Source organism: Drosophila innubila (assembly GCF_004354385.1).
Source record: "Drosophila innubila isolate TH190305 chromosome 3R unlocalized genomic scaffold, UK_Dinn_1.0 2_E_3R, whole genome shotgun sequence".
NCBI lineage: Eukaryota > Metazoa > Arthropoda > Insecta > Diptera > Drosophilidae > Drosophila > Drosophila innubila.
The window spans coordinates 21,443,059-21,470,217 of record NW_022995380.1 but is presented as its reverse complement, the minus strand read 5'-3'; the positions used below and the strand labels follow the sequence as shown (position 1 = coordinate 21,470,217).

The 27,159-nt window shown below is 40.6% G+C and overlaps 4 protein-coding genes and 1 long non-coding RNA gene across 10 annotated transcripts; 2 read left to right on the top strand and 3 right to left on the bottom strand.

The window, feature by feature from the left end:
- Positions 1-360: 360 nt before the first annotated feature.
- LOC117792088 (probable ubiquitin carboxyl-terminal hydrolase FAF) lies at positions 361-19,069 on the top strand. 5 transcript variants are annotated; one of them, XM_034632054.1, is made up of 20 exons: positions 361-779; positions 1,961-2,849; positions 4,026-4,174; positions 4,247-5,499; positions 5,577-6,176; positions 6,255-7,538; positions 7,598-8,969; positions 9,090-9,519; positions 9,584-9,899; positions 9,959-10,112; positions 12,799-12,949; positions 13,015-13,323; positions 13,392-13,503; positions 13,565-13,674; positions 14,749-15,100; positions 15,161-15,420; positions 15,751-16,348; positions 16,416-16,907; positions 17,170-17,483; positions 17,899-17,958. In XM_034632054.1, exons 2-19 carry the CDS (start codon positions 2,494-2,496, stop codon positions 17,470-17,472), a joined length of 8,601 nt encoding a protein of 2,866 aa, XP_034487945.1. In that variant the 5' UTR covers positions 361-779; positions 1,961-2,493; the 3' UTR covers positions 17,473-17,483; positions 17,899-17,958. The 5 variants fall into 5 exon arrangements, with proteins under 5 accessions (XP_034487945.1, XP_034487944.1, XP_034487943.1 ...); XM_034632053.1 differs by having other exon boundaries at positions 17,896-17,958; XM_034632052.1 differs by lacking the exon at positions 17,170-17,483 and having other exon boundaries at positions 15,751-16,327; positions 17,896-19,069.
- On the bottom strand, positions 617-1,434 carry LOC117792091. Its single transcript, XR_004618144.1, has 2 exons — positions 1,003-1,434; positions 617-921 (listed from the first exon to the last, which is right to left on the bottom strand). It is a non-coding gene; the product is annotated as an uncharacterized LOC117792091 (long non-coding RNA).
- Positions 19,070-19,524: 455 nt separating the features above from the next.
- On the bottom strand, positions 19,525-22,393 carry LOC117792090 (methylcrotonoyl-CoA carboxylase subunit alpha, mitochondrial). The gene is made up of 7 exons (XM_034632055.1): positions 22,238-22,393; positions 21,387-22,143; positions 20,821-21,327; positions 20,458-20,749; positions 20,212-20,399; positions 19,975-20,146; positions 19,525-19,917 (listed from the first exon to the last, which is right to left on the bottom strand). Exons 1-7 carry the CDS (start codon positions 22,276-22,278, stop codon positions 19,787-19,789), a joined length of 2,088 nt encoding a protein of 695 aa, XP_034487946.1. The 5' UTR covers positions 22,279-22,393; the 3' UTR covers positions 19,525-19,786.
- A 402-nt stretch (positions 22,394-22,795) lies between these two features.
- LOC117791153 (tether containing UBX domain for GLUT4) lies at positions 22,796-24,530 on the top strand. Of its 2 annotated transcripts, none has more exons than XM_034630823.1 (2): positions 22,796-22,933; positions 22,986-24,530. In XM_034630823.1, exon 2 carries the CDS (start codon positions 23,021-23,023, stop codon positions 24,446-24,448), a length of 1,428 nt encoding a protein of 475 aa, XP_034486714.1. In that variant the 5' UTR covers positions 22,796-22,933; positions 22,986-23,020; the 3' UTR covers positions 24,449-24,530. The 2 variants fall into 2 exon arrangements, with proteins under 2 accessions (XP_034486714.1, XP_034486715.1); XM_034630824.1 differs by having other exon boundaries at positions 22,800-22,909.
- On the bottom strand, positions 24,487-26,400 carry LOC117791152 (prolyl 4-hydroxylase subunit alpha-2-like). The gene is made up of 7 exons (XM_034630822.1): positions 26,190-26,400; positions 25,979-26,127; positions 25,760-25,913; positions 25,007-25,700; positions 24,901-24,942; positions 24,683-24,848; positions 24,487-24,619 (listed from the first exon to the last, which is right to left on the bottom strand). Exons 1-7 carry the CDS (start codon positions 26,393-26,395, stop codon positions 24,555-24,557), a joined length of 1,476 nt encoding a protein of 491 aa, XP_034486713.1. The 5' UTR covers positions 26,396-26,400; the 3' UTR covers positions 24,487-24,554.
- Between the last annotated feature and the right edge of the window lie 759 nt (positions 26,401-27,159).

Genomic DNA, 27,159 nt, shown 5'->3' with positions numbered 1-27,159 from the left:
TTTTTTAGAACTTTTGTTGTATTCTTCGTCGTGTTTTTATTAAGAATAAAATTTGTTATTAAGTTATATATAATTTAAAATGAATGCAAATTTAAATTGCGCGGCGATCCACATTACAATCCGGAACCGGTGATCAACTTGTTTTACGTTAAATTTATAAATTAAATGCATATTTGTAGGGTTTTTCCCAAAATAAACTTAGACTTCACTAATATTTAATATTAGGCAATAATATTAGTGCTCTTATACCAAATTACAAAACCAAACTTGATTAAAAATAAAAACGCAAAATCGATAGGCCGATACAGATCAGGTGTGCTAGTGGTGATTTTATGTAATCGATATTTAATATAGGTAGGTCTACAATCGGCCGCCTATCACATTCTATGGTCGTCTACACAAGTTAAATAATTAATTAATTCCAATATTAGAATTGAAAGTAGCATAATATAATAGAATAAGTAATTCAAATTTGATGGGCAATACGCCAGAACGTCAACAAAAAACATCAACAATTGAATATATTGACCATCACCAACAGAGACGCCATTTTGGCTATCGGCCGGCTGATTTGTAAAGCTTAGGAGAGCCAGCAAAAATTGCAAAAAAAAAAAGATACATAATTAGTTTTTAATAATTTGTGCTTCAACTATGAAACTTTAACAGCCAAGCCCATAACAAGTGTGAGTGCATATACCGTGGCATATAAGTGCGACAGAGTGAATTAATGCGTATATTAAAAGAAACGCACAGTGTTTTTAGGGCGGATGCACAAAATGGTGAGTTGTGCAAAAGCAAAACGATTTGGTGACTACATCTGTGTGCGTGTGTGTGTGTGAGAGTATATATGTATAGCTGCTCCTGTGTGTGTATATTGGACGAGAAAATATTGGCAAAAAGAAACTGCAAAACGTCGTCCTGCTGTTGAAAATACAAAATAAAATAGAAAAATCGAATGTTAAATGGACAATTTTGCATTCTATATACTGATTACACACATACCAACGCGATTCTAGGTCCGTCCGTCGGTGCTGCACTTGTGCGGGTCCATGCCCTCCCCCTGCCCTCAATCGACATGCATATGTATGTATGTATTTATGCACAGCCGACATACATACATACGCACGTACATTTGTGTGCAGTGTTGACAACGAACAATTGCTCAAATGATAAAGTTTGCACGTCAGTTGTCAGATTGTTGAAAATATAAATTTTGAGCTGCTTTGACGGCTGCAAGACTGAACCACTCAAGAATCCAGTAGTAAGAAAATAGCAAGAAGAAGTAGGAGCAAACAAGACGAGCCCGATCCCAGGTCTGGAACTCATTTTCTGTGGCAATACACTAAAAGTTTTGCGAAAAATTAGTGGTTGCTCCTACAAATTTTCTTATGGTCCCCCGGCGGATGTGCCGGGTTGCGGGTGGGGGTGAGGCTGGGGCAGGGGCAGATCCACAACGCAGCGGCAGTGATGTAATTATGGGGAGAAGCAAAATTTCTTTGTTTGTCTTAAAAAATAAATAAATGTATAAGAATGAATAGAACAACGTAAAAAAAAAACAACAACAACATTAAATTAAATTCACACTGTCGCTGCTGTGTAAAGTGTGTGTGTGCGAGAGAGTTTATGATTTGCATGGGTGTGAATATATTCCATATATACAAATGTATGTACGTATGTATTTGGGCACTGTTCGGCTCGATTGCGACTCCTCCAGCCCCATCTCTGACCCCCGTCTGTTAAATAATATTGATTTTTCATATTCAAACCCCTCTCTCGGCACTCTCATGCCACAATTCGCGCTCGCTCTTTTCTTTCGTGCGTGCGCCTGTGTATATGTGTGTGTGTGTAAGTGTGCGCTTGCATGTTTGTGTGTGTGGTGTGCTGTGTGAGTGTTTTTTCGGCCTCCTTTGTGTGCTCGTATTCATTTGCTCATTCTGCTTTTATTCTTGATTCGTTGCAGTTTATAGATTTTTGCAATTGTGTCCGTTGAGAAGAAATATGTAAACTAAACGCAGCGCGCCGCAAACAGCAGCAGTGCATGCACAACCAACAACAGCAACAAGAGAAAGAACAAGAACAATATTCTTATTGGCACTACAAAAAGAAAAGAAAAACATTCAGGAGCCAACAAGAAACTTAAAAGTTTTTGAACGTCGTCAACGACAGACAAAGTGAGAGACGGACGACGCCGACCAACAGTGCCTATGTACATTGGGTTACAATCATTGTTCATTCATTTGATAAGTTACCCTAAGCTCCCAACAATAACAACAACAACAACCATAACAACTAGAGGAACTGCGGAAACGGGAGTGCAATCCTTTTAGTCTCTTTGGAACCAGGACTGCCATAGCCATAGTCAATAGTCAAAAGCCAAAGCCGCCCATCGTAGACTTCTGTAGAATTACGATCACACACACACACACACCGGACTACCACAAACGACGACGGCGTTAAGCATTTGTGACGCGCGTGCAGCCAAAAGGCGCCACAATGACATTCGATACACGCCGGCAGGGCACAGGAACGGGAACAGGAACTGGCCAAGCCACAACAACAAATACCAATACCAACACCAACAACAGCAGCAGCACCACTGGAATAACGAGCACAGCTCAAGGCGCTGGAACTGGCAGTGGCAGTGGTAGTGGCACTGGCAGTGGAACTGGCTCTGTGACAGTCACCAGCACGGGCACAACAGGCGTCACAACATCAAACATGTCGAGTAGTGGTGGTGATTCCAACAATAGCAACACCAACAATAGTCAGGAGCACCTGCAGGCTGCCCAAGTCACGGATGCGCCAACAGCAGCCACTGGTTGTAATCTGGAGAGCAATGCAACAGCAGTGTAAGTATTTAAAATAAACAACGCAATTAGTGCGTAGTTTATGGTCCTAATTTACAGCTCGGTCCTTGTCAGTTTCTATGAGTGTGTATTTTATACGTACATATATGTATATATATCCCAATAGCTTGTATCAAATTATATTGTTTACTTATGCGCAGTTTTTATTTTTTCACTGCGCACGTAAATCATAAAAAAATTAACTCAAGTTCAATCAAAATGATTAATTAGAATTGTTTTAAATTGTGTTTAAAAAATATTTAAATCGGGAATCGCTGATTAGCTTAAAAAAAAAAAATAATTAAGAGAAAAAAAGTGGTTACCTAAAGAGATATTAATTTAAATTTTCGTTTTTTTTTTTTTAAGTAATGCAAATTTATTTCCTTTTTTACTTAAAGCAAAAATATATAAAATAATAACATAATAAACAAATTTAAAATAAACATTTAAAATAAATATCTTTTGTGGTTAAACACAGTCTCTCCCAGCTTACTTGAACCACTTATCTTTAAATAATATTTTAACAAAGTTATAAAGGGAAATCATAATTTAAAATGTGGTTCAAGTTAGCTGAAAACAACGGTATATCCCTTGTTTCAAAGATATTTGCGTTTTATGTTTGTTTGAAAATTTTGAAATTTTGTATTAAAAATGTATATACAAATTTGAGTTTTATTTATTTATTTACAAGCAGTTAATATACGCTGTAGAAATTAGATACCAACTAAAATAATTACAAATTATTTATTATTTCATTGATTAATATCCGCAAATATTTTTTTAAATTAATTTTTTTTAATTATAATCATTTGTTCCCTGATTTAAATTGTTGCTTGTGTGTCGACGACGGTGCAAAGAAATTCAAATCACGAGTTTTAACACACACACACCGCTACTTGGGTATGTGTGTGTGCGTGCTAGTAGTAAGTTAGCTATGTACTTTCAAAGCTAGGCCAGATGGGCAATCCAAGTAATAAACACGAAAGGCGACGTTAATAACAAAACAAAGAACAATTATCGCTTATCTACTTACGGGGGGAACTGACTCACAAGCCCCTCGACATCCCTCGACGCCCTCAGCGTAATAAACACACGCCGAAAATAGAAGCAAACAATAAAACAAGAAAAAAAAAAATGGTATTTAAAGTTCATTTGTTTTTGCTTTCGATTTTTGTGCAGGTCGCCGGAAAAGCTGATAGCGTCATTTCCAACTGCTAAGCTGCGCTCTCTCACACAAAAGATATCCAATCCACGTTGGGTGGTGCCCGTGTTGCCCGAGCAGGAGCTGGAGGTGCTGCTAAATGCAGCCATCGAACTGGCTCAGGCTGGTAAGTAAAATAAATCGAAAATGGGATATCTCTCTCTATAACTCTCTCTCTCTCTCTCTCGTTTGCTTTTAGGTGTTGATCATGATTGTGAGCCGTGTGTGGAGTTTTATCGCAATGGGCTGACAACATCCTTTGCTAAAATCCTTACCGATGAGGCAGTCAACTCGTGGAAGTACAACATCCATCACTGCATTCTGGTGTCGTGTGGCAAGTTGTTGAACTTAATTGCAATACACATGCAGCGGGATAATCCTTATTTACTTGATCTGCTGGCCATTGTATTCGATCCGGACAATAAGTTCAACACGTTCAATGCGGCACGACAGCCGGAATGCTTTGCGACACTCGAGTGCATTTGGGGTGTGTTGGATAGTAACAAGATGTTTGCAAAACCACCGCCGGAGCCAAAGAATCCACGCGGTTGGCTTGTCGATCTCATAAATCGCTTTGGGCAACTGGGCGGATTTGATAATCTGCTCGAGCGTTTCAATAGCGGCCTGGAGTTGTTGAAGCGCAATCAAAACACAAAGAAGGAAACTCTGGGTGGCGGTTCCAGTTCAACAATAGTCAAGAGCATCGCATCCAATGAGAGTGGAGGAGTGGAAGGTTCAGGACAGGACAATCGCCTAACGTTGGCTCTCATTCACAGCCTGTTGCGGCCTTTTGGCCAATGCTATGAGCTGCTAACGCCTGCTACAATTGCCAAGTACTTTATGCCCACTTGGAATGTTGTGTTGGATTTGCTTGATAGCTTCACTGATGAGGAGTTGAAGCGTGAGGTGAAACCCGAAGGACGCAATGACTATATAAATGGCATTGTGAAGTCGGCGCGTTTTCTGGCCAGCCGTCTAACTGGCCAGGAGGAACTGATACGCGATCTTGAAATGTTTCGCCTTAAAATGATATTGCGTCTGCTGCAGGTGTCCAGTTTTAATGGCAAGATGAATGCCCTTAACGAGATTAACAAGGTGCTTACCTCAGTGGCATATTATTCGCATCGCTCTCAGCCGCTTCCACAATGCATGCCTGATGATGAAATGGATTGGCTAACAGCGGAGCGCATGGCCCAGTGGATTAAGTCATCCGACGTGCTTGGTATTGTGCTCAAAGACTCACTGCATCAGCCACAGTATGTGGAAAAACTGGAGAAGATCATACGCTTTCTTATTAAGGAACAGGCCCTGACGCTCGACGATCTGGACGCCGTGTGGCGCGCTCAAGCGGGCAAACACGAAGCTATTGTTAAAAACATGCACGATCTGTTGGCCAAGCTGGCTTGGGACTTTACACCCGAACAGCTCGATCATCTATTTGAAGCGTTTCAGGTGAGTTTGCGATAATCAAATCTTCATCATACTGAAGACAATCTTATATTATTGACTATTTTACGCTTGAACTGCAGGCCAGCATGACAACCGCCAATAAGCGTCAGCGGGAACGTCTGCTGGAGCTAATAAGGCGTCTGGCCGAAGACGATAAAAATGGTGTAATGGCACAAAAGGTGCTGAAGCTATTCTGGGCACTGGCACACAGTCAGGAGGTGCCGCCCGAGGTGCTTGATCAGGCGCTGGGAGCGCACGTCAAGATACTCGATTACAGCTGCTCGCAGGAGCGCGATGCCCAAAAGACCATTTGGCTGGATAAGTGTGTGGGTGAACTAAAGGCTGGCGATTCGTGGGTGTTGCCCGCGTTGCGTCTCATTCGGGATATCTGTTGTTTGTACGACACGACGCCCAATCACGCTCCACGCACACAAACGAGCATCAATCGGCAGCAGGTGATTGAGCGCCTGCAGAATGATTACTCGCTGGTTATACTGGTGACAAATAGTCTGACTGCATATATGGAAAAGGTGCGCACCTTGGTGAATGAGACGCCCAGTTTGGATGCGGCGACAATTTTGATAGATGGTCGGTTCCCACATCATGCACAGATTGCCGAGCGTTTGGAGTTTCTTAAGTTCTTGCTGAAAGACGGTCAGCTTTGGCTTTGCGCCGATCAGGTGTGTATTAGCAACATTTGTGATCTCCTCCTCCATTGGCAAATGCTAATCCAGAAATCATTTTTATTGCATCCACAGGCCAAGCAAATTTGGCATTGTCTGGCTGTGAACGCCGTTTTTGCTGCTGATCGCGAGGAATGTTTCCGCTGGTTCGGTAAACTGATGGGCGAAGAACCAGATCTCGATCCGGGCATTAATAAGGACTTTTTTGAGAACAACATACTGCAACTGGATCCACTTCTGCTGACCGAGAGTGGCATTAAATGTTTTGAGCGCTTCTTCAAAGCTGTCAATTCCAAGGAAGATAAACTGAAGGCCATCCATCGCGGCTACATACTCGACAATGAGGATCTCATTGGCAAGGATTATCTGTGGCGTGTGATTACAACTGGAGGCGAGGAGATTGCCAACAAGGCCATCGATCTGCTGAAGGAGGTATCAACAGCGTTGGGTCCACGACTGCAGGAGCACATCACAGAGTTCCATGAGATGTTCATTGGCGAGTGTTGTTCCCGTCTGCGCACTCACTACAGTAATATTCTGATACTGGGCAAAACAACGCTGGAAGATGCCGATAATCAGGATACAACCAACGATGACTCAAAGGATACAAAGATGCGCTTCATCGAAGCGGAGAAGATGTGTCGCATCATAAAGGTGCTGCAGGAGTATATTAAGGAGTGCGATCGTTCCTTTAGCGGTGATCGCATCCATTTGCCACTCAGCCGCGTCACACGTGGCAAGAACACTAGTCTCTATATCCGGTTCCAAACACCTGGACGTTCCTCGATTGATGACATTGAAATTGTGACGCACAGCAATGAGACAATGGCTGCCTTTAAGCGTAACTTGTTGAAGCGCATCAAGGGAAACTCCACGTCCACCAACAACATTAAGGTGGATCTGTTTTATACGAATGGTGAACTGATTGAGGTCTCGGATGAAATCAATCCGCTTTATCAGTACACCATACGTGACAAAATGATATTGACGGCCAAGCTGACACAGGTTGGCATTGGCCTAGCCAGCAGTCCCGATTCCTCCAGCGACTCCAGCACCGGTTCGCCACCTAGACCCTGTCCAGATATGCAACGCGTCGAATCGGAGAGCACGCTGCCGGGCGTGATCATCTCACAGAACTATCAGTACACCGAGTTCTTTCTGAAGCTGCATCAATTGGGCAGCGATTTGGAGCACGGACGTCTGCGTGACAGTGCTAAGGTGTTGCTCCATCTGCTGCCCTGTGATCGACACACCATGCGGATGCTGCAGCTCATGTGTCGCGTCCCAAAGTCGCCCGCCGGTGATGGACCCAAGGAGGAGGACGCGTTAACTAGCAGTGGTCAAAGTGCAAGCGATGCTGTGAGTTACTCTAAGTTTGTAAATAATAAATTCTTATAATAATTAATTAAAATTTTCAGCTAAATGCCGATGACTGCACACCGGAACAGATGTTTCTGCATCCGGCACCTGCTCAGGTGCTCTACAATCTGAGCGTGCTACATGGACTGCTGATTCCCGCACTCGATCCGTTGGGCGAGTCGGCATTGCAGGTGCAATCGGCCTGGATGCATTCTGGCTGTGCGCATTTCGTGCTCGAACTGTTGACCAAGAACAACTTCTTACCCAGTGCTGATATGCACACGAAACGCGCCTCCTTCCAATGTGTGTTGCGTCTGGCCAAGCTCTTTCTCTACATTGTGGGCAGCGTGTTGTCCCGCGTGGGAGATGAGCCAATGATCTGTGACTACGACAACGGAGCACGCTCTCAGGTGGACATACTTAAGCAGAACTTCTCGACAACGCCCAACAATGCACAGGGAACATTGCGTGCCATTTCGGCCAAGTTGGCCGAGATCTTGGCTACCGAGATGCTCTCAGCAAGCCACGATGGCGAACGTTGTCGTGCTTTGTTTAGCTCCACATTGCAATGGTCTTGTCCAGATATTAGCACCATTAAAGCCGTGGTGCACTTAGCCTGGGCCTCCTCGTGTGGCAATCTGCAAGCGCTGGGAAGCACTAATGATTTTGAGGATGATGCCATTATACCCGATGGTCAGGACTTTAGCGTTTGCAAGGAGGCTCTAGAGGTGTTAACGATCTCGTTTATACTCAACCCCAGCGCTAACGAGGCGCTGAGTAACGATGCCAATTGGCCCAAATTTATTACCTCCATTGTATTGAAGAATCCGCTTCGTCATGTGCGCCAAGTGGCATCCGAGCAACTGTTCCTGGCCTCCACCTATTGTGCCGGCGATCGTCGTCCGTTCGTCTATATGGTCAATCTGCTTGTGAGTGCACTGAAAACTCTGGTGCCACAATACGAGGCAACCTGTGCGGAATTCTTTTCGGTTTTGTGCCGTACACTCTCGTACGGTTGCATCTACAACTGGCCACTACAGATTGGCGAGGGTCTTCTCGGCGATGAGATTAAATGGCTGCGCAAGATACGGGAGAACGTCAAGGTCTCTGGAGATACGCAGGTGCATGAGGAACTGTTGGAAGGACATCTCTGTCTGGCCAAGGAGCTGATGTTCTTCCTCATGGCCGACTCGAAGGCACAGCTCAACGAGCTAATACACGAGCTCATCGACGACTTTCTGTTTACGGCATCACGAGAGTATCTGCATTTACGCAAGCACGGCAGTTTGCGCATGGACACGGTGGCCCCACCAGTGTGCCGTAGTCCGCACACAATTGCTGCTGCTTGTGATCTCCTCATTGCTTTGTGCCAGCACTGTGTTCCTAATATGAAGCTACTCACCAATACACTCATCGATTTCGTCTGCACGGGTAAGTCACGAAAATTGTTATCCTTCTTTTTATTCGCTTGCAGAGAATATAATCTTGTGCAAATATATGTAACGCATTAAAGGAGGCTTACAAGCATAATTTTTTTAAATGTATATTTAGATACGGATCCGTTGCGCGAATGGGATTATCTGCCGCCAGTGGGCGCCAGGCCAACCAAAGGTTTCTGTGGATTGAAAAATGCTGGCGCTACCTGTTACATGAACTCCGTGCTGCAACAGCTTTACATGGTGCCAGCTGTGCGTGTGGGCATCCTTAAAGCGCATGGCGCCGCCACCAACGACAATGAGGACTTTAGTGGCGATTCGGATCTCGTCGGTGGCAGTCTTGGGCCATCGTTCTTTGCCGGACCCTCAACCATGCCCACACTCTCGTCAACATCATCTTCAGCGTCGGCTTCCAATGATGATGGTGCAGATGTGCGCAAGAACTATCACGTCATCATCTTGAAGCATGTGCAGGCCATATTTGCTCATCTGGGCCACAGTGCGCTGCAGTTTTATGTGCCACGAGGACTCTGGACGCACTTTAAGTGAGTAAAAAATTAAATGTAGTTAAGATTGTTTAACAGTAATTAATAACTATTTACAAAACAGATTGCAAGGTGAGCCTGTGAATCTGCGTGAACAACAGGATGCCGTTGAGTTCTTTATGTCGCTGTTCGAGAGTCTCGATGAGGGACTGAAGGCACTCGGCTACACTCAGCTGATGAATGCAACGTTGGGCGGCTCTTTTAGCGATCAAAAGATTTGCCAGGAGTGCCCACATCGCTATTCCAAAGAGGAACCATTTAGCGTATTTAGTGTTGATATTAGGAATCATAGCTCATTAACCGAATCTCTGGAGCAGTATGTCAAAGGGGAGCTGCTCGAGGGAGCTGATGCATACCATTGTGATAAATGTGATAAAAAAGTAAGTAGACTGCACACTGCACACTACAAATGTATGCTCAATAGAATATATCTCTACAGGTAGTTACCATTAAGCGGCTATGTGTCAAGAAGCTGCCGCCCGTGTTAGCCATACAATTGAAGCGCTTTGAATACGACTACGAGCGCGTTTGTGCGATTAAGTTTAATGATTATTTTGAATTTCCTCGTATCCTGGATATGGAGCCCTACACAGGTGAGAAGGATAAGCATTAGTTATAATCCTCTGCACCACTAAATATATTAACTTTTAATAAGCATATACATTTTGTTACAAATTAAATGCTTATTTAAAGCAGGGAATCAAACCGAAACAAATATAGTTTACGGTTTCGGTTCCGGTACGTCCCGAAATAACTATATCGGTAAAAGGTTCTATTTCAATTTTTTTTAAAATTTCAGTTTAAAATTTTAAAATGTCGTTTTATAGTAAATATGACATCGAAATAAACAGACCTAGAGCAAAAAACATTTTTATTGAACGAATTTAAAAATATTTGAATACAGAAAGTATTATCATGATCAAAATAACATTCCGCTTAAAAATCGGTCCAGTTTTGATCAAGTTATGACAGTTTGAATTTGGTCTGACTTCGGACTTAGCCACTTTACATGTCAAAATTTTTGTCCAATTCTTCATGATTTTTTACAAGAAAATGAACGGTCTCAGAATCAAGTTTAAAGTGTTGTTTTATACTAATTACGATATAAGGAGTTGATTAAAAGTGAAAACTTGAGATTTAAAATTTTGAAATTTCGAAATTTCAAAGGGGGGAGCCTTAGCATCGAAATCAATATCTAGTAGAATCTAGAGGAAAATTTTTTTTTTTAAAGAATTTAATAAAATTTAAATGTAGAATGAATTTAAATGGCAAATAATGATTAAAATGACATTCCGCTTGAAAATCGGTTCAGTTTTGATCAAGTTATGACAGTTTGAAGTTGGTCTGACTTCGGACTTAGCCACTTTACAAGTCAAAATTTTTGTCCAATTCTTCATGATTTTTTACAAAAAAATGAAAGGTCTCAGAATCAAGTTTAAAGTGTTGTTTTATACTAATTACGATATAAGGAGTTGATTAAAAGTGAAAACTTGAGATTTAAAATTTTGAATTTTCGAAATTTCAAAGGGGGGACCCTTAGCATCGAAATCGAATCTTGGTCGAAAATAATAAAATTTTCTAACTGAACAAAATTTGAATGCAGAATGAATTAAAAGGCCAAATCATGATTAAAATGACATTCCGCTTGAAAATTGGTTCAGTTTTGACCAAGTTATGACAGTTTGAAGTTGGTCAGACTGCGGACTTAGCCACTTTACAAGTCAAAATTCTTGTCCAATTTCACATGATTTTTTACAAAAAATAGAAAGGTCTCAGAATCAAGTTTAAAGTGTTGTTCTATACTTATTACGATATAAGGAGTTGATTAAAAGTGAAAACTTGAGATTTAAAAGTTTGAATTTTTGAAATTTCAAAGGGGGGACCCTTAGCATCGAAATCAATATCTAGTAGAATCTAGAGGAAAATATTTTTTTTTTAAGAATTTAATAAAATTTAAATGCAGAATGAATTAAAATGCCAAGTTATGAATAATATGACATTCCGCTTAAAAATCGGTTCAGTTTTGATCAAGTTATGACAGTTTGAAGTTGGTCAGACTGCGGACTTAGCCACTTTACAAGTCAAAATTCTTGTCCAATTTCACATGATTTTTTACAAAAAATAGAAAGGTCTCAGAATCAAGTTTAAAGTGTTGTTTTATACTTATTACGATATAAGGAGTTGATTAAAAGTGAAAACTTGAGATTTAAAATTTTGAATTTTTGAAATTTCAAAGGGGGGACCCTTAGCATCGAAATCAATATCTAGTAGAATCTAGAGAAAAATATTTTTTTTTAAGAATTAAATAAAATTTAAATGCAGAATGAATTAAAATGCCAAGTTATGAATAAAATGACATTCCGCTTAAAATTCGGTTCAGTTTTGATCAAGTTATGACAGTTTGAAGTTGGTCAGACTGCGGACTTAGCCACTTTACAAGTCAAAATTCTTGTCCAATTTCACATGATTTTTTACAAAAAATAGAAAGGTCTCAGAATCAAGTTTAAAGTGTTGTTTTATACTTATTACGATATAAGGAGTTGATTAAAAGTGAAAACTTGAGATTTAAAATTTTGAATTTTTGAAATTTCAAAGGGGGGACCCTTAGCATCGAAATCAATATCTAGTAGAATCTAGAGAAAAATATTTTTTTTTTAAGAATTAAATAAAATTTAAATGCAGAATGAATTAAAATGCCAAGTTATGAATAAAATGACATTCCGCTTAAAAATCGGTTCAGTTTTGATCAATTTATGACAGTTTGAAGTTGGTCAGACTGCGGACTTAGCCACTTTACAAGTCAAAATTCTTGTCCAATTTCACATGATTTTTTACAAAAAATAGAAAGGTCTCAGAATCAAGTTTAAAGTGTTGTGTTATACTTATTACGATATAGGGAGTTGATTAAAAGTGAAAACTTGAGATTTAAAATTTTGAATTTTTGAAATTTCAAAGGGGGGACCCTTAGCATCGAAATCAATATCTAGTAGAATCTAGAGGAAAATTTTTTTTTTTTAAAGAATTTAATAAAATTTAAATGTAGAATGAATTAAAATGGCAAATAATGATTAAAATGACATTCCGCTTGAAAATCGGTTCAGTTTTAATCAAGTTATGACAGTTTAAAGTTGGTTAGACTGCGAATTTAAGAACAAAGGTCTCACGGCTCCGGTACCGGTTCCGGTGTTATTCCCTGATTTAAAGTCATTTAGTTAAATTGAGCTGTAGCTGTTCCATATTTCTTTTTTTTGTTACTAATTGGTGCATGTTTCTTTGTAGTTTCTGGCCTAGCTAAGCTAGAGGGTGAAGTTGTTGAAGTGGGTGATAATTGTCAAACAAGTGTTGAAACAACAAAATATGAGCTGACCGGCATTGTGGTCCACAGCGGGCAGGCATCCGGTGGCCACTACTTCAGCTACATAGTATCCAAGTAAGCAATTCAATATTATCGATAATGCAGACATAACATATTTTAATTATAATAATCTCTTGAAGAAATCCAACGAATGGCAAATGCCAATGGTATAAGTTTGATGATGGCGAAGTAACTGAATGTAAAATGCATGAAGATGAGGAAATGAAGGCTCAGTGCTTTGGCGGCGACTATATGGGCGAGATCTATGACAACAATCTAAAGCGTATGCAATATCGGCGTCAAAAGCGTTGGTGGAATGCATACATGTTGTTCTATACGCGCTGTGATCAAAACCCAACACAATTTGATGCTAGCGTCGAGCAATTGTCGCTGACTGAAAGCCGAAATGTAGTGCTGCCCTTACCAAAGCCAATTGAACGCAGTGTTAGGTGCGTATACAACTTATCCTATTATGTTATCCTATTTTAATTATCTATGGTTCTATTTATTATTGCAGACATCAAAATATACGCTTTCTGCACTCGCGTAGCATTTTCTCAGTCGAGTTCTTCAATTTCATTAAGAAGCTGGTCAGCTGCAGCATTCCATCGACGCGCAGCGATAAAATTGTGAGTGCTAAATTTAAAAACACCAAGCGAATCTATTTTAATTGAAAACTATTCCGTTCAGACACCTGCCGCGGAAGAGCTTTCCCTGCTGGGTGTTCAGTTAGCCTCGCAGTTTCTGTTCCACACTGGATTCCGCACAAAGAAAACTTTGCGAGGTCCTGTCATCGAATGGTGAGTAGAAAAAATGTTTGTCAATGTGATTAAAAAAGGACAACATTTATTTTAAAAAATTTCAAGTTAATTTCTTTTGAGCTACGTCTGAAATAAAAATAAGGTTAATAATGCTCTATTATATACGAAAGACATATTCCATGACAATCTAAAGTACCTACCCGAAGAGACTGTTCCATAGATATTCTTATATAGACGCGTACTGTTTAAGAGCTTTTATGTGACATCATAAGCATCAGCTTCCTCCAAAAATGAGGATCATCTCGTCTGAGATAGTTGTTGTATTTCATGAACGACTTGAATTCATTGTCAAGGTTATCAATATCTACTCCTGGGTATAATATGATTACCAAGCTCTTATGTATATCAACCGACGTGGCTCTAATGGCCGTTCTGAGCTCAAATCGACCCCATGTCGACTGGACGAAATGGTTGGTCATCAATATAATGGTTATTCTAGATTCTGCAATTGATTTTAATATGCATTCCGAAATGCATTCTCCTATCAACCAATCGCGATGGTAGAAGCATAGTTTATACTTCCGAGTTCCGTTCTCTAGCTTTTCAACGTAATTCTCTACGAGTTCCAAGTCCAAATGGCAATAGGCAACAAATGCATCGTATTTCGACAAGTCCTCAATAGCAAGTTCCTTTCCGCAAATCCCGCCATGAAAGCAGATCTTAAGTATATACAATTTATAATTAAGAAAGCTCCACTTGGTCATAATGATCGCAAAAAATAATACAGTAATAAGCTGTTGTAAGCTGATTTGATACTGAGGTACTGATTAGCATTTCGATTGAGATATGTATTTTATAAACTTTGTTGCTATACTCGGAGATTGGCGAGAGTGATAAGCAATAAGAAACACTTAGAAAAATCTTTGGTGTCGAATTAATAATGAAATCTAAAATTCATCTGTAGTTACATTAGTTACGGCAGGTTTGTTTGTGTTTGTATGATTTTAATTGTGTTAACGTTCAAGGATATTCAAGGACTTGGGGTCCGGGCATCTTACGTGAGAATCTTACGTGTTTTTCAATTTATCTAAATTTATTGAATTTTTATTGCAGGTATGACACGCTTTCACATCACATACGTTCCTCCTCGCTGGTGCGCAAGTGGTTTGCGAACCATGCGCTGCTCTCGCCTCCATCGCGCCTGGGCGAGTATATATTGATGGCGCCCTCGCCAGAGGTGCGTGCTGTGTTTGTAAAGCTGGTTGTGTTCTTTTGCCACTTTGCAATCAATGATGAACCGCTTGTCGGCTATGAAGGCAGCAATCTATGCGAGCAGGTACTCATCAGTGTGCTGCGCCTGCTCAAATCAGAGGCTGCTGACTATGGAAAGCATTTACCGCACTACTTTAGCCTATTCAGCATGTACGTAGGTCTAGGCACACGCGAAAAGCAACAGCTACTTAAGGTATTTACTCAGTTGAAATGTTCTTCTTGAATTGTGTTTATAATTGGTACTATTTTTCAGTTGAATGTGCCAGTGCAATTTATGCAGGTGGCCATGGATGATGGACCGGGACCGTCGATTAAATATCAGTATCCTGAGTTTAGTAAACTGCATCAAGTGGTGTCTCATCTGGTGCGCTGCAGCGATGTGAGCGACAAGTGCCAGAGTTCCAATCAGAATGCACGACCAATGCCCAATCCACACAAGGATCCGAGCATTTCCCAGGAGGAATTAACCCCACTGTCTAGCGAGTGCATGGACATTCTTTTCAATCGCACCGGGTAAGCAAATAATTGTCATGGTTTATGAAAACTGAAAAATAATTATCTGGATAAGTGAAAAAAATCCCATATATACTTTTTATTAGATAAATATTTTTGATCAATATGAATACATTTTATTTTTAAAGAAATTAATTTAAATTCCATTTCAAGAACCGAAGAAATAATATTTGCATTAAATATTTTAAAAAAACTTTTTGAAAAAACAAATTTTTTATTAAAATATTTTAATTGAATTATTTTATAAATTATTAGATTCATGTAAATTATATTTAGATAATAATAGAAAATATTTGAGTATGTCAACTGATTAACTATCTTTATTTGCAGTTATATTAAAAAGGTGATCGAGGACACGAACGTGGGCGATGAGGGATTAAAACTTCTGCAATATTGCAGCTGGGAGAATCCGCACTTCTCGCGTGCGGTGCTGACTGAATTGCTGTGGCAATGTGGCTTCGCTTACTGCCATGACATGCGACATCATACAGACCTGCTATTGAACATCCTGTTGCTTGAAGATTCTTGGCAACATCATCGCATACACAATGCACTCAATGGTGTTGCGGAGGAGCGTGAGGGATTATTGGATACGATACAGCGGGCCAAGACGCATTATCAGAAGCGCGCTTATCAGATAATCAAATGTCTGACGCATCTGTTCCACAAGTCACCGATTGCGCTGCAAATGCTTAATACCAATCCAACCATCAGTCGTCACTGGAGCATTGCTGTTGAGTGGCTGCAGGATGAGCTGGAACGGCAACGTGGCATTGGCTGCCAGTATAACTCGTACTCATGGTCCCCGCCGGCACAGAGCAATGACAACACCAATGGTTATATGCTAGAGCGTTCGCAATCGGCTAAGAACACTTGGTCCATGGCTTATGAACTGTGCCCGGAGGAGGTGAGCGAGAAAGCAACGACGGTGCCTATAATACAAATTTATACCTAAAATCCACCTTATGCTAACCTTTATTATTAATGGCTTTCAGGATCAGGAGGAAAACAACGAATCCGACTTGGAATCCAATGATGACAACAAACAGGAGCAACAGCAGCAAAAACAAGCACAGCAGCCACCAGGCACAGATGCCATTGAGCAACCGCAGCAGGATCAGCAGCCGGATAACAAGACGGTCAACTATTCTGGATTAACTACGATCCCAACAATTGGCGGCTGGCCAAGCCCAGCTGCGGCTCCGACTCCAAGCTCGACTCCGGTTCAGGCTCTGACTTCGGCCTCAACGGACGGCAATGGCATACCACGTTTGTCGCGTCAGCTGTTTAGCGCCTACACGTCCACGGGTGGTGTAATCCCGACGGGAAATGTTGCTCCGCCAAGCGGTAGCGGTAGTGGCGGCGGTGGCAGCGGCAGCGGTGCCAACAGCGAGACAGAGAGCAGCGCTCAGGAGACAGGAAACGCTGAGACCAACATAAATGGTCTTACCAATAGCTTGGATCACATGAAAGTTTCAATGGAAAAGGTAATTAAGAAAGCAAATTGAGAACTTAAAGGGTTTTAGGGTAGCTCAGTTGTAGTTGTCCTGGTTTAGTGTCCTGCCTTGCCATTAACAAAACAAAACAAGACATACAAAACAGACCTTATACACCACAAGCCACAACATGGTAACTTTGTTCTAATTCTTTCTCTATTTCAAACTATCCAAATGATTTCTTTTCGATGTTTTCGCTGTTTCGTTTTGTTGTCCTTCCTTCCTTCCTTCCTTTCTGACAATCTGTGTGCAGGGCAGCCGAAATCGTGTCAACCGTGGAGGTAAATTGCCGCCGGCAGCGGAGCTGCTAATGCCGCCACTGCAACAACTACAATCACAACAACAACAACTACAGAAACCGCAACAACTACAGCAACAACAACAGTCACATCAACAGAAACATCAACTACAGCTTCAACTACAACCAAAACAACAACAACAACTACAGCAGAAGCAACAACAACAGCAACAACAACAACAGCAACAGCAAAAACAACAACAGCAACAACAACAACGTGGTGATATTAGCAACAGTTCCACCAGCCGCTTAATTTGATTTGCCGCCAAGTTAGTTAGAGTTGTTCATTTAATGCTTTGAACCGCCCACAATTGTTTGTTCCTTAATTTTTATTATTTGTATATTTAACTTATTTTTTGTTTGTCAACAAAATGAACTCACCTCGAGCTATAGATAATTTGTATGTATCCATAAATCTGTATGCCTGATAACAGGGACTAGCTGACGTTTTCCTGGCTTTTGTTCAGCTAAATGCTTTATTGATTCAGGCACAACATACACACACACTTACATCTGTACATACGCTTAAATACACACACACACACATCTGCACACGTAGTAATTTCTGCTTAATTGATATCCTGACGCCCATAAAGTGTTTACACTTATTCCTGCCACATTTTGTATCGTTTCTTAGCTAATGTGAAATTGGTTTCCACTTTGATTTTTGTATTTTCACAGCAGTCAGAGAACAGGAAAGAGCGAAGAAGGCCAATGAAAAATAAGAGTGTGTTTGAAAAAAAAGTTAGCGCAGCGAAAACCGCGGAAGTGGCAACAATAACAGAGGCAACAACTACAACAACTTCCACAATAGCAGTAACAGCGTCTAGCGCAACAACAACAACAGCTGCAGAAACAACAGCCACAACTGTAACAACAACAACAGAGACAACATCTGAAATAATAACGACAGCAGCAACAACCACAATAACAACACCGGTAACCAATGCAACAACCACAACAACACCAGCTGCAACAACATCGGGAGCGGCTGAACTCAACTCAATAATTGAGAAAAACGTTATTTAAAATTCATAGAAACAAACAAAAAGTTTTTTTTTAATAAAAAAAATACTAATCGCAACAATAACAACAACATGAACAAATAACTTATGAGCATTCATCTCGTGACGCTCGGAAATGTTTCGGCTGGGTTTTAATGGGGGCAAAAGCGTTGTAAAGAAAAACAAAACATAAAAACAAACCGAGACTTAAATGCTAGTAGTTATTAACAATCGAAATAAACAAAAAAAAAAAGGTACACAAAGAATAAATACGAAATAAAAAGAAACGATATGTAGACGAGGTCATACAGAAGAAAGAAATAGAAAACAAACTAGAAAGATAAAGGAAGGGTATGTACCACAGATAAAGGTGTTTAAATAGTTATTGTACTTTATACCTTATTACCTAAACAAATTACATACACACAAACTCACTCAAACATACACACACAAATACTATGATGGTTTAAGTTGCATGTTAAATGTACGATGTAATTGTATTTATATAGTATATATAAATAAGATGTAATACGCATTGGAAGCGAGCAATCGAAACATTAACTGAATCAAATGAAATCAACAACAACACTAACACAATACTACATACATACACCCAAATATAAATAAAAGAAACATACTTAGGAAACAATATATATATATATATATATATATATATATTTGGCTGTCTGACACAGCTGAACAATTTCTGATTAAGGCAAGCAAAACCAAATTACATCTTCAGTACTCATCATGCCACAAGTGTCGACCTCGCCCCTGTGAAGCGTTTCCTATAACTAATTTTTCAACTGCGAATCAACTGAAATTAATTAATTGAATGATAAATCAAAAAACAAAAACGAAAAAATTTAATAAAACAGTATAAAACGCCAGAGAAGATAGGACAAATGTGGACTAATAAAAAACAAAAAATATATAAAAGAAATAAAGTAAACTTGATTATGTTTATACTAAGTACATATATATATATATATACATATATTTTTAATTATTTAGTGTTTTTTGTATTAAGTGAAATTTGTTAAACATTTATTAAATTATTATGTTTTAAGTTGCAAAATAAACGCGAAATGTAAGCAAAGCAAATCAAATTCTTAATCATTTGTTTTTTCACAATAGATAATTCTAAAAGATACCAATCAAAAATCATATTTCATAATTAAATATGAAACTGTATTTTTATTTACATACTTTGATATGTATCACTGTGAAGTAAATACAAACAAGGCAAAGAAACAATACATTAATTAAACGACAAAAACATAAACAATTAATAAATCAAAACTAATATTTTTTTTCAACTTTATTCATTGATTCTGGCAAATGAAATAATTTTCATTCATTATAAAAGAAAAACCCGCTTTTAATGTCAAAGGACAAGACAACAATGCTCCATTGAATGGAATTCTTTACGCTTAAATCTAATAAATGCACGCGTTAAAGCTTAAAACTGATCAAAGACATAGATACACAGAAATAGAAGAACATAAACATTCTGTGGCTAAATGCAACAATTCCCTGGTATGCAATCAAATGAAAATGCAAATGATTTAGTTCGACACATCCTCATCAACGAAGGTAATGACTGCTGCTCCCTTGGCCACGTTATCGCCCTCGGCACCGCCAATCGTTTTAATGGTTGCATCTTTAGGTGCCTTCAGAATGTGCTCCATTTTCATAGCTAAGAAGTGAAGGAAAGATTATAATGATATTCTAATTTGTATATTTAGAAACATACCAATAAGCACGGCTAGACTGTCGCCCTTCTTGACTTTATCGCCAGGCTTAACCAGCACCTTCTCCAAGACACCTGGCATAGGTGCTACGACCCTAGAGCCTCCACTGCCAAGCTGATCAGCCTGGGCGCTTAAGAACTTTGGTTGAACTAGCTCAAAGTCCAGTTTGCCGTTCTATTTAAGCAATTTAAGAGAACATTTCATTTTGTATAATTGTAAATTGGGAATTGAAAATTTACCTCGAGGAACAGCGTCACATTTGCGCCATCAATGTTGGCATTATACGTGGAGATGTGGTTATCAATATTGGCGCGGATTTTTAGACGTTCTCCGTCCTGCACACGCTCGGCTTTAATGACCTGCCAGGCGCCTCCATCTACGCGGATTTCGATGTCGCCATTATCGTATTTGACTTCCACGGCATAAACTAAATAAAGAAAATATATATAACAAGATGTCGCTGTAATCCTTTAAAGCTGACCTACCCTTATCATGTGCTTTCAAATTGTATTTGCGTATTAAAGCGTAATTGAGACGCACATTTGGCGTGCTGGCAAATGGATCCTGATTATTGTTGGCATTGCTGCTGGCAGCCTGCAACTCATTGAAGATCAACGAGAGGGCAGCTTGGCTCAGTTGCTGTTGCTCGACAACAATTGGTGGGAAGAGCGTATCAAAGTGTTGATCGATGAAGCCAGTGTGCACATTGGCAAGCTGGAATTCTGGATGCGAAGCCAGGTCGATCAAGAAGTTGATGTTTGTCTCCAAACCAGAAATCTGTAGACACATGAAGAATCGATTAATGAAACAATTGAATAAAATGGTATTGAAGTATACAAAATACTAACATGATATTCCCCCAAGCGTGCAATCAACGAGTTTAAGGCCTGAGTGCGGTTTTCGCCCCAGACAACCAGCTTTGCAATCATTGGATCGTAGTGAACTGAAACCTCATCTCCTTCACGCACTCCGGTCTCTACACGTACATTCGCACTGGGTTTGGGGGTGCTCAGGTAACGGAGAGGACCAGCTCCGGGCAGAAATCCTCCACGAGGATTCTCAGCATAGATGCGTGCCTCAAAGGCGTGGCCGCGACGCGTAATCTGGGCTTGCGTCAAGGGCAGAGGCTCACCAGCGGCAATGCGAATCTGCCACTCGACCAGATCAGTACCTGTTATCATCTCGGATATGGGATGCTCGACCTGCAGGCGCGTGTTCATTTCCATGAAGTGGAAGGAGAGGTCCTCTTTGTCCAGGATAAACTCAACAGTGCCGGCGCCCACATAACCAACCGCCTTGGCAGCGCGTACGGCAGCTTCGCCCAGTTCACGACGCAGTTCCTCCGACAAGCCAGGCTGAAAACAAGAGTATTCAAGTAAACTTGGATTGATTACATAGTATAAATTAAAATTACCGCAGGTGCTTCTTCGATAATCTTCTGATGGCGCCGCTGAACGGAGCAATCGCGTTCCCACAGATAGACAGCATCGCCGTACTGATCCGCAAACACTTGAACCTCCACGTGACGAGGTGAACGCACGTAGCGCTCGAGCAACACTGAGCTATCCCCAAAGGCCTTCTGGGATTCGGTGCGGGCCGAGTTCAATGCTGTGAGGAAATCCTCCGGTTTCTCTGCAATCCTCATGCCCTTGCCGCCCCCACCGCGCACAGCTTTGATCATGAGAGGAAAGCCAATTTTGGCGGCTTCAGCTTGTAGACAAGAGTCCGACTGATCATCGCCGTGATAGCCATTAATGATAGGTACTCCGGCAGCGGCCATAATGGCCTTGCTGGTGCTCTTGATGCCCATGTCACGTATGGCCGAACTGGGTGGACCCATAAATATAACACCTTCACGCTGGCATAGCTCAGCAAATTCCACGGATTCTGAGAGAAAGCCGTAACCGGGATGAATTGCCTGTGCGCCGGACTTCTTGGCAATCTCTAGAATGCGATCTCCCCGCAAATAGGAAGCTGCCTCGCCAACGCGATAAGCCTCGTCGGCCAACTCCGTGTGCAGACTGTGCTCATCCGGATCCGAGTACACGGCCACTGTGCGCACTCCCAGTTTGCGAGCAGTTTTTATAACACGGCATGCAATTTCGCCGCGATTGGAAATTAGAATTTTATTGATAGGCTGCACTTTCGGCGTGGCCTTTGTAGCCAAACACCTGGAAACGACCGAAATGTTTATGTAACAGGTGTGTCCAGAAACTGCTTCCAGTATTTCTCATAGTTTTAATTTATTTTTAGCGTATTCATTACCTGGCACCATTTCCCAAATGTTGCAACAATCTCGTATACATTTGTCCAGTGTTTATTGTAAATATTTAATAATAAAAACTACTTGTCCGCTGGACACTTTGGCACAAGTGGGAGACACTGTTTTCGTCCAAAAGCTTACCACCCGGTCCAAAGGTTGCCACCCTGGAAGTTTTTGTTAGAATTTGGCCGAGATTTTGATATATTTTTTAGAATTAAATTTGTGACTTCGCTCCCATTGGGGTGATGAACTTTAAACCTTCATTAAAATGTTTTCCTTAATTTTAACTAATTTCGAATTTTAAATTTTCATCATATAATTAATTTATTATAAAGTTTAACTACATGCACTATAACATGTAAAATAACCTTGGCGAGAAATTTAAACGCATTTATTTTTAGTCCATTTAGCAAATAATTAATAATTTCATTAGAATTTTGAATTTGAAATTAAGATTTTAACTAGAATTTTGCAATTTGAGCAGAATAAGGGAATGGAGCTTATTTCGAGATCCAAGCCTGCCCACCCGTTTTTTGTAGCGACATGACTATTAAAACAAGTTGGCAGCACTGTATGACCGGCATAAATTTTGTTTTTCGCAGTAATTTTACAAATAATAACAATTTAAACTTTGGACCACCTGAAATAAGTACTGAGTTTGAGGAGAATTTTAGGTTTGGCATAAAATTCAAGCAGCTGTGCGTATTTGGTTATTTTGAAATTCTCATATACACATGTTGCTCCCAATAGGGCTTCATTGAAAGCGTCTCCACCGAGATTGAATCATGGAAAAGCGGGTCACTGTGCTGCTCCCCAATGGTCGGCGTCAGAATGTCAACGTTAAGCCCGACATGACATTGCTAGAGGTGCTGGAGACGGCGAGCGCAAAGCATGGCTTCGACAGCGACGAGCATTGCCTGAAATTCCACAACAAAGATGTTAGTCTCGCCCAGCAGTTTCGCTTTAGCGGGCTGCCCAATAACTGTGTGCTGGAAATGGAGCCAACGGAGAAACGGCGAACAGTGACCAATGTTGTTGTATGCATTCAGTTAAATGACGGCACCCGCGAGCAAGGCGAATTTTTGCCTAGCAGCACGGTGTGGCATGTTGTCCAGGAATTATGTATGACGCAATTGGAGGCCTTCGAGAGTCCTGTCATCATTTACATGCGTAGCGAGGTGATTGGTGTGCAGCAGATGCAGAACACGACGCTTAAATCATTGGGCATACTCGAGGGACGCGCCATGATGCGACTGATCGACAAGAAGCCAGAGGACCTCAAAAGGCAGGCCAATGTCTACAAGCCGGCCGAGGTGAAGCCCAAAGCAGACAACGATGACGATCAGCCCAGCACTTGCCGCTCGGCCATTGGTGCGGCTGGTAGTGGCGGCGGCGGCGGTTTTGCATTGACCAGTGACATGGTTAAGTCATTAAAGCGTACTGCACCCGAGGAGAGCTCTACCAAAGACGCAGCTGCTGATGCCGAAGCGCAGACGCCTAAAGATGAGCCTGCAAAGCCCAAATATGACTGGGGTAGTGGGTCTGGTTACTCATTACATCATCGAAACCAGGAGGAGCAGTTCGAAGATACGGCTGATGAGAATCCTGGTAAGGCACCACCGGTGGTAAATGTGATTGGACCGCGAAATGCTGTACTTTTCTCACTGGACGCTGCTAACAGGAATAACGATGACTTGCCCGATTCCTTTTTCGATCTGACTGTTAACGATCTGAAGATGGTGCTGCGGGATCTTAAGCGTACCGCCTCGGGCAATGAGGATGCACCGCTGCTTACGTCCAACCTGCGCGAACTGGAGCGCCAGAAAGCCATGCTGGCAAAGCTGAATCAATACAAGGACTGCGTGCTACGCATACAGTTTCCCAATCGTTATGTGTTGCAAGGAATTTTCAAGCCACACGAACCAGTCTCCAGGGTGGAGGACTTTGTGCGTGCATTCCTTGCAAATCCAAGCGAACAGTTTCATCTGTTCACCATACCACCTAAGAAGGTGTTGCCATCGAATGAGACTCTGTTGGAGCTAAATTGTGTGCCCAATGCGATGTTACACTTTACATTCGTTGAGGAGAAACTGAACGCAGAGTCTAATCGTTTTTTGCAGGAGAAATTCATGGAGCAGCTGACCTCCGAGGAGGGTGCCCTCTTTGCGGTCCAAAAGTATCGTCTCGCCAAAGCCAGCGTCAGTTCTAGTTAATAGTTATGGAATGTATGGCTTTAAGCGAACAGTTAATGTGATTTTCATAGAAATTTCGCTTTATATGAAAGCGGCCAACGTTTGTTGACGTGTTTTATTTGGATTGTCAACGGTTTGCTAGGCATGGCTTAATAAACATCTGACTGAAGCTATAAATCCATTTGGTTAGCACTAAAAATATATTATGAAAACGTCAATATCGAGTTTAGAAATTGAAAACAGATTAGATCTTACCATATTTAGTGCCAACGAGTACTGGACATGCGGTATGCCATGTTTTGAGATGTCGTTCACCATTCATGTGGAGATTATGCCAGACGAGAGCGGTTCCTTTCTGTGGCTTGACTGTGAGATTGAGTTCGGGAAACACTGTGGCACCGCCCGATTCCACATTGCTTAACTAATGAAATAATATTTTAGGCTTGATCAATGCAATTTCTAATCGAACTTACGTAGAACAAAGTTGTGGCTATGCGATTTCCTCGGCCTTCATACTGTAAAATTGAATATTAAAATAGTTTAGATCGATAAGTCACATTAAAATACTTATATAAATACATCCGCTTCGAATGCATCCAAGTGCAAGCTATAATGTCCACCGATGCCATAGTTGATCAAAGATAAATCATCGCCTCCCTTCATGCTAAAGCCCGTCATGTCTGTTAATCGTTTGTGCAGCGTCAGAGTAACTGCTTCCAGACCGTTATCCTCAAAGTTGACATTCTGTGCTGTTCGATCTTTTGATAATTCCCTCATATCCAATAGTGCTGGGATAAAGTTTAAAGATTTGTTTAAGAACCATTCGATTTCGCTATCGTAGATGGCATCGTAGTAGAGCACTGCGATAGGATCTACGCTCAGCTCCTCCATTTTCAGGGGTGCAATGCGCAGGAAAGGCGTCATCCAATTATTGTAGCGACAATGCAGATAACTTGGTCGATGAAAGCTGGCGGAACAAAGTCCTTGGATGATTGCTTTTGTTTGATAATGGTTGGAGGTTTCATCTATCCTGATACTGTTTGCTCTTTTAAGATGCTGCAATCCTCTGACGTGCTCATTCCGCTTTATAAGCACAGCTCCTAGCCACTTAAGTATATTGCTTTCATCGAAATCAAACACTTTGTAAAGAAGATTATGCCTTGAGTCGTATTTTGACAGCGATATATTAAACCAATTCTCGGCCTTTGCGTAATTTTTCTGAAACAAGTTAAATTTTGCCAATGCATAACAATCCAACATCGAGAACGCAGTGCTGAAAGAATTTAAACTTGCTTAATCAGTTGATAAATTAAAGTTAATTATAATACAAACTTTGGCTGAGAATGTCCTGCCAGTTTGCCAGCTGCCAAGTCTTTCGGTTCCAATTCATAATAATCAACCAGGAGCTCAATATAGTGACTGGCTTCCTGAAGATCTACAGTTCTTGGTAGCTCAGCGCGCATTTCCCGAGCATAGGCAATTTGGGCTGCAGGAAAAGAAATAAACTTTTTAAGTATTTTCTGTATATGATTCTCTATGATTCTCCTCTACCAGTTCCAGGCTGCTGCTCCATGTATGCCGCCCACTTAAGCCAATCCTGTCGTTGATGTCGCAGGAGCGCAAAACTATTCAATGGATTGTCGAAATAGTCATTATCGGAGCGCATTTTTAGCTCCTCAGCACGAAAGTGTGTTAGGGCTCTATAAAAGAAAAAAAACACGAGATACATTTGGTCTAGATAAAGTAAGAAAGATTTACATACCTTTTGACCAAGCTAAGTTTCTGTTTCAGCTGTTCCACGTATTCTGCCAAGTTTTTCATGAGAATATTCTCTACGCTCAATAAACTTTTTAAAGTCTCCGTCGAGGCTGAGTAGGAATCCTGTCCAAGCTGATTCCTTATGGCTTTTGCTTTTAACAAACATAACCATGTTGTTGCCAAAATTATGTATATTTTTCGCAAATTCATTTGGACTGTTTTAGTGTATGAAACTACAGAGTGTGCCAGAGCGAATGATATACATTTTATTATTATGCTTCTGGCATGCAAAATGTTTTTAGACATGCTTTAAATGGCTGTGAATATCCAATTAGTTTACAGAAATATATATACATTTTATATGGAATAGATTATTACTTTAACTTTTAGCAAACTTAAGTTCTAAAAGGAGTTAGAGCAGTTGCGAAATCCGATTCAAAAAGATCTCTAATTAAAATTAAGTATAATACACTTTTATTTAACTAAACACATTATTGACAGTTAATGTTAATTTGAATATAGTAAAACCAAATTTAAAATGACAAATTTATTTCACGTTTAATCATATTAAATAAAAGAAGTGGCATACGCTTATTGATATTCTTTTTTTTAATGTTTTATTAGTATTTTATTTTATTTTAGTTAATACCAAAAATGTATATTAATAGTTGATAGGTCATGATATGTTCAAGCATTAAAATAGAAAAAATAATTCACATGTCTCTTATCAATTGAATTTAACTTTTTGAAAACTCACATATCAGTTTAGTGTTGTAAAGTGACGTAGCATTTAAGCATATGAGAGAGACACGCAGACACGCATGCGCAAAGCCGTCGCTTTCGAAACCGAGCCATAACTCCAAAGAGGCTAGTTCGGTGTGTTGTGTCTTGGTGTTGCTTGTGTTGGTTTCGCGGGTCGGTTAGCCACAATTTCTGATTCATATTCAGTCTACATTCGTTGGCCGTTCGTTAAA